This window comes from Cheilinus undulatus, linkage group 3, assembly GCF_018320785.1.
Source record: "Cheilinus undulatus linkage group 3, ASM1832078v1, whole genome shotgun sequence".
Taxonomy (NCBI): Eukaryota; Metazoa; Chordata; class Actinopteri; order Labriformes; family Labridae; genus Cheilinus; species Cheilinus undulatus.
Window position 1 is genome coordinate 56,964,325 of NC_054867.1, and position 13,397 is coordinate 56,977,721.

Sequence of the window (13,397 nt, forward strand, 5' to 3'; positions counted from 1 at the left end):
CAGCTCTCATGACTGAAGCCTGTGTTGTTGTTAGCATGGTTGCTAACATTAGCAACATTAGCTCTAATGGCTGGAGCCTGTGTTGTTGTTAGCATGGTTGCTAACATTAGCACCATCAGCTCTCATGACTGAAGCCTGTGTTGTTGTTAGCATGGTTGCTAACATTAGCAACATTAGCTCTAATGGCTGGAGCCTGTGTTGTTGTTAGCGTGGTTGCTAACATTAGCACCATCAGCTCTCATGACTGAAGCCTGTGTTGTTGTTAGCGTAGTTGCTAACACTAGGTCTGGCCGTGTCTCCTGAGGCAGCTGTTGTATGACCTGTTGGTCAAAGCTAAAGCATGTTTACCTACTGAGCGTGTCCGTGGTCAGAGTGCACTTTACCTGAGCTGGGACTGGAGCTTGGCCCCTTTGGTCACAAAGTCCTCCCATGTGGGATAGCTGGCCTGCAGCAAACACAGAAAAAGAAGCATTAAACTAGAGGGAAAGTCTGATTCTCAGAGTGTTTCTCCAACACCTGAACAAAACACATCCTGTGGCCATAATCCTAAAGAGCTTATGGCCTTAATGAGAGAAACAGAGCTATTAGAGCAGCCTCAGCTTTAACTCTGCCAGGATACAGAGCTGACTGAGAGTCCTGACGGAGCAGCCATGGACACAAACGCTCCATGTCAAAGACAGACACACTACCACTCTGAAAACTGATCGATTTAAAACTTACAGAGTTCCTCGTTAGGTTCATCAGAAGCTTTCTAGACTTTTGGAGCATTAATCTGGACTTCTGAAATGTCTTTGGAAATCATGTGTTTAAAAACAGTTCTGACATTTCAACATCAGTAAAAGCTGAAATCAACCAGTGGTCAACGTTATCAGCTGAGTCTGATCAATCAATGAAGCAATCTGGGACATCCAGCTGCTAAATCAGAGGAGACACATCTCTGAGGATAACATACTCCTTTATTAGTCCCAAAAGGGGAAATTCCAAAAAATGTGTAAACGTGTGAAAAATAAATGTGCTCCTGTATCAGCCCTCCTTGTGTCCAGAGGAAGGAGGGCCTCGTGTTGTGGTCTTTAGGTGTAAATGTGCTCCTGTCCGGCAGCAGCTGATTGATTATGTAATCCCAGTCTGGTTCCTGCTGCAGGCTCTGACCTTGGCTAACATCTGAGCTCACCAGCTGCTGCTTCACTCTTCTGCTTATTCAATTAAAAAAGAGGAAGAGAGGCCGGCTGAACGGGGGCTCAGTCCAACTTTCTCCATCTTTATTTCCCTGAACTCAGTCACCCGTCCATCTTCTGTCTCTGCTGCTCCAGTGGAGGGCTGGTAATACGGATTTACCCCCTAACAGTGCCACATTAGCCTCTTAGCTCAACACCGCTAAAGCTGTTAGCCCGGTCCCTCAGGAGGGATAGGCAGGAGTGACTGGTGTATTCATGTACTGAAGAAAGGAAAGTGTTTCTGGTGCTGATGGCGGGATAAAGCTCTCTATCAGAGCTCTGTGTGGATCTATAGACTCAGCTGTAAACCAGTCCCAGGGTTCTTTCATTCAGAACCGGGATGTAAAAAGAACTGATGAGCAGAACTCGAAAGCAAACACGCAGGCCTCCAGCATGTCGATGTAAAAATACACTTACAGCTAAAAACAGACACAGTCTTTCAGGTACCAGAGCAGTGAAATGACCACCCATGTTAATCCCTATTACTACCTGAAAACCTGATGAACCAGCTCTGACTGAGCTGAAGGAAATGTCCCCTCATCAGTAAGAACCCTGTGGTTGCATAACTGCAGACACTGACAGTAGATCAGAGGCACTAGGTCACTGCTACGTTCACTATTTCCTGGTGGTTGATGCTAAAATTCATATTTTAATGTAATCTCTCCAAAGCTCATGTTACGTAAGAGGTTTTTCTCCATATTAATCTTTCAGACGATCCAAGCGTGGAAACAGTCCTGAGTCTAAATCTGCCTCAGAAATCCCATCAGTAGTTTGATTATGTTTCTGTCAGTGCTGTCTGATGAGTCCATGTCTACAGCTGTACTCATGGCCACAGGATCCAGGATCACAGACCTGGACCCTGATCTGGTTTCCATGCTGGCCATGTGAGGAAGCAGACATGGGGCAAGACTGGGAATGGACATGCTTTAGTTTGATTGTAGCTTGATGTCTGAATAGTGGAGAAATCCTGTTTGGCTGTGTGTGTGTGTGTGTGTGTGTGTGTGTGTGTGTGTGTGTGTGTGTGTGTGTTAAGTCTTAGCTTTAAGTTACTGACCACAACGACCAGCTTGTGAGCCATATCGTTTTTAAAAAGCACAAACTGTGTTTACAAGTCACTCAGGCTTTTTAGGGATGCACAGAATTGGATTTTTGTCAGTATCTGATATGCTGATATTTTCAGAATTATTTTAGCCCTTTCTGATATCGACACCAATATTTACATGTGCTTTTGAGACAACAAATTTCAGTTCTTTAGGAAGCACCTTAAGGTTTAATGGTGACCAAGGAAACCAACTTCAGTCCCTAAAAAACACTCTGAAGTTTAGAGATGAGGATAAATAAAGAAAAAGACCTGAACTGACATAGGTCTGTTGGTTCAGCCTAAAACTCCACTCATTTATCAGGATATAGGGACAAAATTTACAGTCAGATGATAAAAAACACAAGAAAAATATCACATGTAAATATGGGCAGAGATTTTGAGATCTGCTGATACCAGACTGATAATATCATGCAGACATAGTTGTTTTTTTTCTTTTTCTTCTGCAACAAACTAAAAGGTCAATGCAGAAAATATTAAAATACTTGCTAATTATTGTTTCCACCGTCAGGTTAAGGGTGCACAGGTGTTCTCCAGAAAACTTGCAGCACTAAACATTCCTTTTCTGCTTCACTGTGGATTTTGATTCCGGTCCTCTTTTGTGTTTGAAAATCCACTTCAGTTTAACACTGTGGGATTAGTTTTAAAACATGAGGACTACATGCTGAATCCCTGTAGCATGTGTAAAATCATCCAGATGACAGATTCAGAAAAAAGACTAACTCAGCAAATTAAGACTCAAAATGAAGCTCTGTGACACACAATCATACCATCACGTTACTTTTCCTGGTTTCTAATGTAAACCTGGTTTACATTTTACCTGGTGATCACGGTGTCTAGAGCATATTTTAGAAGATGGATGGACCTGGCAGACGCCATCCCCTCCCTCCGTTAAAGGACTGCTGTGTTAACGTTTCACTCATCGTTATCCTGACGGCTGATCTGGTGTGGAGGTGTGAAGAAGCTTGTTCATGTGGTAGAAGAGCAGAATAATGATGACTGTAATGATGAGAACAGGAGCAGATGTGCCTCTGCCTCACTCAGCTCCACCGCAGCGGTGTCAATGACCTCTTCCTCCTTTAGGACGCCGTTTCTTTGGGATCGGTGGAAAATTTTGCCAACTTGGTGCAGATTGTGAAAATACATCTGTTGCATCTGTTTAGAAGCCCTCAGAGCAGTTTTAGATGCCAGAGCTCTTTTCAAAAACTAAATGTGAAGTTTGGTGCTGCAGCCTTTGTATTATTTTGTGACATGTGCTGCTGTACAAAAATGACGTCTCCTATTGTCAGCAAAGGTCTTATTTTCGGGGCGCACCAGTAGTCGAGTGGTTAGGGCGTGCACCATGTACGCAGGCGGCCCGGGTTCGAATCCGGCCTGTGGCACCATCTCCTGCATGTCTCTCCCCGCTCTCTTCCCTGTTTCCGAATCTATCCACTGTTCTCCTATCTCTAATAAAGGCACAAAAAAGCCCAAAAATACATCTAAAAAAAATCTTATTTTCTCTAAAACCTTCAGATCTGTGACTCCCTAACTGAGGAACTACTACTAGCAGCCCTCTTAGTCCTGTATGACGGCAGCAGTCTGAACTTCCTGTGGTGTTTTTGTCACAGAACAGAGGTTTACTGAGTCAGTCCCTGAAGGTCGCCCTGGCCAACCATGTCAAACTAACGGTTCATTATAAGCCCTCTCTGCTGGGCTCTCGGAGGCTCCTCTTGGTCCCTCCACTTCTCGCCTCAGTCTTAAATTCTGTCAGGATTTGTTGTGTCTGCAGGAATGTGGTGCTCTCTGGCAGCCTAAATATTCCAGCAGCATTCTGCAGCAGGCGGAGCTGAGAGGGGCTATCAGGGTCTGCTGTGGCTGATGGTTTGGGTCTTGGGACCCACGAGGATCACTGGAGGTCCAAAGGTTTTCCCTGAGACAGCTGCCAAGAAAACAGCCATGTAAAGGAAGAAGAAAAGTACCACACTGACCAAGGTCTGGGGGAGCCACTGCTCTTTTTCTCTATTTTGGGGGAGGGGCTATCTCCAAACAGGAAGTCTTTTCAGTCTAACCAGCACTCAACAAGGTTTACTTCCTGAACAGTCTCCCACCATCTTCTTTCAGTGCAGCCTTATTGAGGGAGAAAAGCTGTTAAAAGGTGGCACTGTCAGCCTGCTTTAAGTTCCCGAACATCTCAGAGTAAACGTCTGTGTGAGGATATTTACTAAAGAAGCTCCTGTCAGAGGAAGCAGCCTCCACGCTCCAGCAGCACTGACACACTCAACTCTCCTCAGCTGTCCCTGAGGACATCCAGAGCTGACATCCTGTCTGCTTAGTCAGCCGCACAGACACGGTTACCTCAGTGTGAGGGTGGAGTCGCCCGCTGCAGCGGCTAATCCCGCCACCATAATCCCGACCAGCTCTACTGACCCACAGAGACCAGAGGGTTCGCGTGACATCTGAGAAAAGAATACGGATCTGCTGACCGTCTTCAGGTCCTGACTGACCACAAAGACCTGATCTAGTCACTAGACAGTGAGTCGGTCCACCCTGAGCTGCCAATGCCTCCACTGACTCAGACAGAGCAGCTAGCTGGATAGCAGCTAGCTGTTTAGAAGTAGGAGCAGGGTTAGAGGTCAGAAGACCTTCCACTGATGAATGATGGGTCAGTTTGATTTCATCCATCCTACAGTGGCGAGGGAATGCTGATACTGAACTAATAACCAGAGTAAAACCAGGTGATTGAACATTAGCTCTGAACGCAGCACAGAGGTCCATGGTCTTAAAGCGCCTGAACGCAGCACAGAGGTCTATAGTCCTAAAGCGCCTGAACGCAGCACAGAGGTCTATGGTCCTAAAGCGCCTGAACGCAGCACAGAGGTCTATAGTCCTAAAGCGCCTGAACGCAGCACAGAGGTCTAAAGTCCTAAAGCGCCTGAACGCAGCACAGAGGTCCATGGTCTTAAAGCGCCTGAACGCAGCACAGAGGTCTATAGTCCTAAAGCGCCTGAACGCAGCACAGAGGTCTATGGTCCTAAAGCGCCTGAACGCAGCACAGAGGTCTATAGTCCTAAAGCGCCTGAACGCAGCACAGAGGTCTAAAGTCCTAAAGCGCCTGAACGCAGCACAGAGGTCCATGGTCTTAAAGCGCCTGAACGCAGCACAGAGGTCTATAGTCCTAAAGCGCCTGAACGCAGCACAGAGGTCTATGGTCCTAAAGCGCCTGAACGCAGCACAGAGGTCTATAGTCCTAAAGCGCCTGAACGCAGCACAGAGGTCTAAAGTCCTAAAGCGCCTGAACGCAGCACAGAGATCTATAGTCCTAAAGCGCCTGAACGCAGCACAGAGGTCTATAGTCCTAAAGCGCCTGAACGCAGCACAGAGGTCCATGGTCCTAAAGTGCCTGAACGCAGCACAGAGGTCTATGGTCCTAAAGCGCCTGAACGCAGCACAGAGGTCTAAAGTCCTAAAGCGCCTGAACGCAGCACAGAGGTCCATGGTCCTAAAGCGCCTGAACGCAGCACAGAGGTCTATAGTCCTAAAGTGCCTGAACGCAGCACAGAGGTCCATGGTCCTAAAGTGCCTGAACGCAGCACAGAGGTCTATGGTCCTAAAGCGCCTGAACGCAGCACAGAGGTCTAAAGTCCTAAAGCGCCTGAACGCAGCACAGAGGTCCATGGTCCTAAAGCGCCTGAACGCAGCACAGAGGTCTAAAGTCCTAAAGCGCCTGAACGCAGCACAGAGGTCCATGGTCTTAAAGCGCCTGAACGCAGCACAGAGGTCTATAGTCCTAAAGTGCCTGAACGCAGCACAGAGGTCTATAGTCCTAAAGCGCCTGAACGCAGCACAGAGGTCTATAGTCCTAAAGCGCCTGAACGCAGCACAGAGGTCCATGGTCCTAAAGTGCCTGAACGCAGCACAGAGGTCTATGGTCCTAAAGCGCCTGAACGCAGCACAGAGGTCTAAAGTCCTAAAGCGCCTGAACGCAGCACAGAGGTCCATGGTCCTAAAGCGCCTGAACGCAGCACAGAGGTCTATAGTCCTAAAGTGCCTGAACGCAGCACAGAGGTCCATGGTCCTAAAGCGCCTGAACGCAGCACAGAGGTCTATAGTCCTAAAGTGCCTGAACGCAGCACAGAGGTCCATGGTCCTAAAGCGCCTGAACGCAGCACAGAGGTCCATGGTCCTAAAGCGCCTGAACGCAGCACAGAGGTCTATGGTCCTAAAGCGCCTGAACGCAGCACAGAGGTCTATGGTCCTAAAGCGCCTGAACGCAGCACAGAGGTCTATAGTCCTAAAGCGCCTGAACGCAGCACAGAGGTCTAAAGTCCTAAAGCGCCTGAACGCAGCACAGAGGTCTATAGTCCTAAAGCGCCTGAACGCAGCACAGAGGTCTATGGTCCTAAAGCGCCTGAACGCAGCACAGAGGTCCATGGTCCTAAAGTGCCTGAACGCAGCACAGAGGTCCATGGTCCTAAAGCGCCTGAACGCAGCACAGAGGTCTATAGTCCTAAAGCGCCTGAACGCAGCACAGAGGTCTATGGTCCTAAAGCGCCTGAACGCAGCACAGAGGTCTATAGTCCTAAAGCGCCTGAACGCAGCACAGAGGTCTAAAGTCCTAAAGCGCCTGAACGCAGCACAGAGGTCTATAGTCCTAAAGCGCCTGAACGCAGCACAGAGGTCTATAGTCCTAAAGCGCCTGAACGCAGCACAGAGGTCCATGGTCCTAAAGTGCCTGAACGCAGCACAGAGGTCTATGGTCCTAAAGCGCCTGAACGCAGCACAGAGGTCTAAAGTCCTAAAGCGCCTGAACGCAGCACAGAGGTCCATGGTCCTAAAGCGCCTGAACGCAGCACAGAGGTCTATAGTCCTAAAGTGCCTGAACGCAGCACAGAGGTCTATCGTCCTAAAGCGCCTGACCGCAGCACCGCGGTCTATGGTCATAAAGCGCCTGAGCACAGCAGAGGTCTAAGGTCCTAAAGCGCCTGAGCAGCACAGAGGTCCATGGTCCTAAAGCGCCTGAACGCAGCACAGAGGTCTATGGTCCTAAAGTGCCTGAACGCAGCACAGAGGTCCATGGTCCTAAAGCGCCTGAACGCAGCACAGAGGTCTATAGTCCTAAAGCGCCTGAACGCAGCACAGAGGTCCATGGTCCTAAAGCGCCTGAACGCAGCACAGAGGTCTATAGTCCTAAAGCGCCTGAACGCAGCACAGAGGTCCATGGTCCTAAAGCGCCTGAACGTAGCACAGAGGTCTATAGTCCTAAAGCGCCTGAACGCAGCACAGAGGTCTAAAGTCTTAAAGCGCCTGAACGCAGCACAGAGGTCCATGGTCCTAAAGCGCCTGAACGCAGCACAGAGGTCTAAAGTCCTAAAGCGCCTGAACGCAGCACAGAGGTCTAAAGTCTTAAAGCGCCTGAACGCAGCACAGAGGTCCATGGTCCTAAAGCGCCTGAACGCAGCACAGAGGTCTAAAGTCCTAAAGCGCCTGAACGCAGCACAGAGGTCTAAAGTCTTAAAGCGCCTGAACGCAGCACAGAGGTCCATGGTCTTAAAGCGCCTGAACACAGCACAGAGGTCCATGGTCTTAAAGCGCCTGAACGCAGCAGAGGTCCATTGTCTTAAAGCGCCTGAACGCAGCACAGAGGTCCATGGTCTTAAAGCGCCTGAACGCAGCACAGAGGTCCATGGTCTTAAAGCGCCTGAACGCAGCACAGAGGTCCATGGTCCTAAAGCGCCTGAACGCAGCACAGAGGTCCATGGTCTTAAAGCGCCTGAACGCAGCACAGAGGTCCATGGTCCTAAAGCGCCTGAACGCAGCACAGAGGTCCATGGTCCTAAAGCGCCTGAACGCAGCACAGAGGTCCATGGTCCTAAAGCGCCTGAACGCAGCACAGAGGTCCATGGTCCTAAAGCGCCTGAACGCAGCACAGAGGTCCATGGTCCTAAAGCGCCTGAACGCAGCACAGAGGTCCATGGTCTTAAAGCGCCTGAACGCAGCACAGAGGTCCATGGTCCTAAAGCGCCTGAACGCAGCACAGAGGTCCATGGTCTTAAAGCGCCTGAACGCAGCACAGAGGTCCATGGTCTTAAAGCGCCTGAACGCAGCACAGAGGTCCATGGTCCTAAAGCGCCTGAACGCAGCACAGAGGTCCATGGTCCTAAAGCACCTGAACACAGCACAGAGGTCCATGGTCTTAAAGCACCTGAACGCAGCACAGAGGCGTGGCTGCTTGTTCTGGTACCTCTATTCTTTGTGGTGTTATTTCAGAAGCTTCATTATTCAGTGTAACATGTACAGAGGAAGGAGGAAGAAGGATGACAGCAGCTGTTGCACGTTCCTCATCTTACACATAATCAGCAAACGTTGGATTGGTGTGGATTTCCACTAAAAGAGAAAAGAGCTCAGAAATTTTTCACTAGAAGATTCACACATTCCTGTGAACCGGTTTGGAGTTGAATCCTGAAAACATGAGGAGACTGGAGGCTGAAATGTTCGTCTCTGTTATGTACAGAAGCTAATGTGGACAGATTGTTCAGAGAAAGATTGCAGCTCTAAAATTCATGCGATCTGGGTCGAACATGTTCCAGCCAGTCCCAGTCTTTCATTGGATCTTGGCTCACTGGATCAACCAAATGGTTTGTTTCAGCAGCCAAGCTGCACGGAGCTATTTTTAGATGTTTGAGATGTGTGTGAGCACGTGTGTTAGCTCCTCTGCTACAGTCAGTTAACTATGACGGTGCATAAATCTGCAGGAGCTTTAAAGTTGAGTCATTACTGCAGAAATCAGCAGCAGAGAGAACATTCAGCTGCTTCCATGTTTGCTTCCTTTTTAAAGTCTAAACATGTCCTCATCCTTCACTAAACCACTGCTGAAAAACACACGTAATCTTCCTTTAGCTGGTCAGAGGGAGGCCTTTTTGCTTTACTGGAATATTGACGACTGTCTGATCATAAATCAGTGAGTCACAGAGAGGAGAAGGTATTTGTAAAGAATGTGATGGTGTAAATTCCTCTGAAACCAGTTTGAGAGGGAAAGCTGATGGCTGATAAGCAGAGCTTTCACTTCTTTAAAGCCTAACCTTTATAAAAACAGACCATGTTCAGGTTTAAGGCTGTTTCATACAGATGCTTCCAGCTTTTCTACTGTCTAGCATAAACCAGGCCAACACCTAGAGCTGATACCAGAACATACACACCATTATACCATGACAGAACCCTGCCCATACCGTTGGTCATGTGAAAGAAGGAGCCTGTTCTTCTGATCTCACGGTAAAAATGAATCATTGTAGATGTTTTTCATTGCTCCGGTTTTTCTGCATTGATGAAACCTTAAAGCCACAGATCATCAAGTATGGTCTATGATTGGTCCAAACATGTCACATACATGTTTAAACTATGTTTGTACTGAATACAAACACATATGATCCTAACAAGTATGTGCATCACTACAGATGTGACAGAAACTTCATGGGACATTTAAAGTACGCATCTTCTATGGTGCAGTCAAAAAAGAGCCACTAGGGGGCAGCAGACTCTGACCTGTATGAAAAAGCAGCGCTTCAAGTCCAAACTAAGGGCCACTAGCCTACCAGCTGCCTGCTCCACTGACAGCAGAGATACTGGATCATTTTGGGGTTCTTCTACCAGGACAAAGCCGGGAACCGAGGTAAAACACTGCAGTAACACAACCAGCCATGATCTACACATGACACCAGGCTAACCAGCACCTAGGCTCACTACCTGGACCAGAGGACCCCATCAAATTCAGAACTGAGTTCAGATGTTAACCAAACATTTCTCTCCATTGTAGACAGACTGCTACATCACTACGCAAGGGTTGAAGTTTAGAAAGTCAAACACTATTGTGTGGTTGACTTTATTAACAGCTCAGTGATTGTCTATAGAATCATTTCATTTACTTACTGGAGGATCTGACATCAAATAATTTTAAATGTAGGATCCCTTTGCAGTTGTCCTCTACACCGCGTTATCATGAAAATGAGATTTTTCTCTGATTTTCATAAATAGTCCATGCAAGAGACAGTCAGGATCATTTTCAGTCATCAATTGTTAGAGCATAATTCAGATTTTATGGAACAAACCTCCCAATGAGATATATATAAATTATATATATATTAGGGATGCATGATAGTTATCAGTACCGATAAATTATCAGTCGATACTGCACATTTTACGTATTTTTATTATCCTGATAATAAAATATTAACTGATAAAACCCACCAATAATTAAGGCGTTTGTTCTCTTTCTCATGAGACTACACATTCCGCAACAGTAGGTGGCGCCGCAGAACGAGACCCGCTGTTAACCACCAGAGAAGAAGAGAAGCGGCCTCAGTGCTAAGAGCTAACAACATGGTAAAGTAATTCAGTATTTACTGGGAGGATAACACAACAGCGTGTGTAGAATTTGCCCTGCAAAGGTCCTGAAGAGTGGAAAGAGGTCTTCGACTGGTCTTTAAAGTCACTTGAGGTCATCATCCTAACGGCGGTAAAACGTTAGCCGCGGGCATTAGGACAAGCCAAAGGCTAATACCAGGCAGAGCGCTGAATCAGCAGGCATTAGAAACTGCAGCTTGCCAGAGCCAAAAGGTGCAACGTTATAATAACTAAATCAGTCTGACAGTCTCCTGATCCAGCGCTGCTCTCATAGACCTGTCCCTGCTCTGATGATCTGGTTTCATCCAGTCTGATCCACATCAGGAACAGAAGTTTAGCCACAGACCACGGTGGACTTTACAGTCTCACCTCTCTCTGATGTGACTAATGTCAGTTATATTTTTAATCTTTATGTCAAACATCAGCTCCTTATTTCTGACTCATGCAAACATCTCCTTTGTTAATGCTGACAGCCTGTTATCATCTGGTTTCATGTCTGATCTGACATGAATCAGCTGAATTCTTCTTTACTTTAGTCAAATGTCAGGTTTGACCACATGTCAGGATACTAACATTCATTTCATGGTAAAAGGGGAAAACCTGTCAGTTGTGTGTGCTGTACTTGGTTCACCAATGTTTAAAACAACTTAACTATAATAGCAGTCATAAAGTCAGAATAGTTCTTTGTTTTTAAAAAACACCAGTGATATTAGTATTAGTTATAAACATCTTTTCTCACCACATATTAACTCCTTCTTTATTTAACCAGATAAAAAACCCATTGAGATCGAAATCTCTTTCACAAGGGTGACCTGGCCAAGAGCTCAGCAGCACACGTCATAATAAATAATACATATTCAAGAGACAGATAATACACAATAAGTTAACACAACAAGAATAAGAATTGGAGCTACATCACATTTTAAAGTGCGGGAATAGTGCTCACAGTAACAATTTAGAAACACAAGCACTGTTCCATGGGCTCGTGTTGTCTATCATTTAAGATAGAGCGAAAGTTTTCCAGTCAGATGAACATGATCTTACCCCAAGATGTGCAGAAATACAACAAATAAACTTCTTTTGTTAAATCAACAGTTAAAAAAAATGATCAGTTATTATCGGTTATTTGATTTGATAATACTTTACTGTCTGATGCAAGATCTGAAAATTGTTTTGCATTAAAACAGCAGCTCCATCAATTCAAGGGACAATATACACATACACATAACATTCAACAAGGACGAGTAACAAAAAAACGTCCACTCCATCAGTTCAAATAAATATTTATCGTGCATCACTGCTATATATATATATAAATGCACTATTCCACATGGTTCTGGCAGCAGAGATCCTTGTTCTTTCCCAGACTGCTGAAACCTGCAGCCTGCTTAATAATGTGGAGCGTCCTTCTTCAGTGGTTCTCCTTTAATTGGGCTCACCTGGTAAACTGATGATCACAGGTGTCTGAGAATGATGTCAGTGATCCACAGAGCCCTGAGATCCATGAGTTTGACTGAAAAACTACAAAAATGAATGTTCATGACACTAAAATCAAATCTGCATGATAATGTGGAACACTGTGTAGAGGAAAGAACAGCTGCTGCAGTGAATTCTGGGTAAGACATTTTTTTAAAAACTAAAGACAGAGTACTTAGAGGAGGGCAAAATGAAAATAAAAATCTAAATAGATGTCTACTTACTGTTTGTCAAACATGACCTGTCCCAGTTTTGTTCCCAGATTACTGTCCTAGTGTGTGAGCAGTTATGTAATCACAGATTCATAGAGCAGCGCTGGTCTGCTCACACTGACACAGGAATCTGTCCTGCTGCAGACTAACACACCAATATCACTGCTAACCAGCACTGGCTCCATCACCTGTTATCAGCACCTGACCTAGAGAGACTCTGACATCACTGCTGCAGGAGGCGGGGTCAGCGGGGTCAGCGGTCACCAAAGGGCTGAATAAAGAAATGCCGTGTTTGGCCATGCCTCAGACCTGAAGTCTCCACAGAGAGCAGACGGGGGGCAGAGGTCGTTCAAACATCAGACTGATGCTTTGTTCACGTGTGTTTGAGCTACTCTGCTTCAGACGGAGGGGAAAGTAGAGAGGCAGGGTGTGTCAACATCAGGTTAATGGTTTGTTCAGTCCACTGCCCGAGCCTTTCTTTTTGAAACAATGAAGTTTTTATGATCAGAGACACACAGGGATAAGAGAGGATTACGTAACTCTTTATCTTTCTGTCTTTCATATTAGAGCAGGCCCATCTTCTCTGAAGAACATCTCCTTTCTCTCTCTGCTATCACTAGACGGCTTAAAGTCACATCTTCACAGCGCTGACGGCCAACAGGCTGAAACTAAATCTGTCTTTCTCACGATGAGCATTTAACCCTCTGACCTAAACCAGGAGGAACTATCAGCTGGTAAAACTAGAATACTTTCCAACATCACATGAGCTAAACCAGTCTGAGCCATTTCAACAGGATCAGAAAGTTCCCCAGCTCTTCTGATGAGACACGTGTGTAGGACAGGACTAGGCCTAGTAGCTCCAGAGTTCAGCTTCTGCATGCTACACAGCATAAATACTCTGGTGATGGTCCTGTGAAAACTCCACAGGAGTTCACAGGAGGGACATAAAACAGACATTATTCTGTTAGACATTTCTATGGATCAAAACTAGGGATGGATACTGTCCTCTCTCCCAGT

At 46.3% G+C, this 13,397-nt stretch overlaps 1 protein-coding gene across 3 annotated transcripts in view; it reads right to left on the reverse strand.

The window, feature by feature from the left end:
* mtss1 (MTSS I-BAR domain containing 1) overlaps window positions 1-13,397 on the reverse strand; it is a 94,788-nt gene that overhangs the window by 56,149 nt on the left and 25,242 nt on the right. Inside the window, exons 1-2 of one of the 3 annotated variants that reach the window (XM_041816031.1) lie at window positions 3,134-3,353; window positions 384-445 (exon numbers count right to left, since the gene is read on the reverse strand). Coding sequence is in view for 2 of the 3 variants with exons in the window: in XM_041816023.1 (XP_041671957.1) it covers window positions 384-445; window positions 721-768 (110 nt within the window). In the remaining variant the exon portion in view is untranslated. Of the gene's footprint in view, window positions 1-383; window positions 446-720; window positions 770-3,133; window positions 3,354-13,397 lie in introns of those variants that run through there. The other 2 variants (XM_041816023.1, XM_041816014.1) reach the window with 2 other exon arrangements.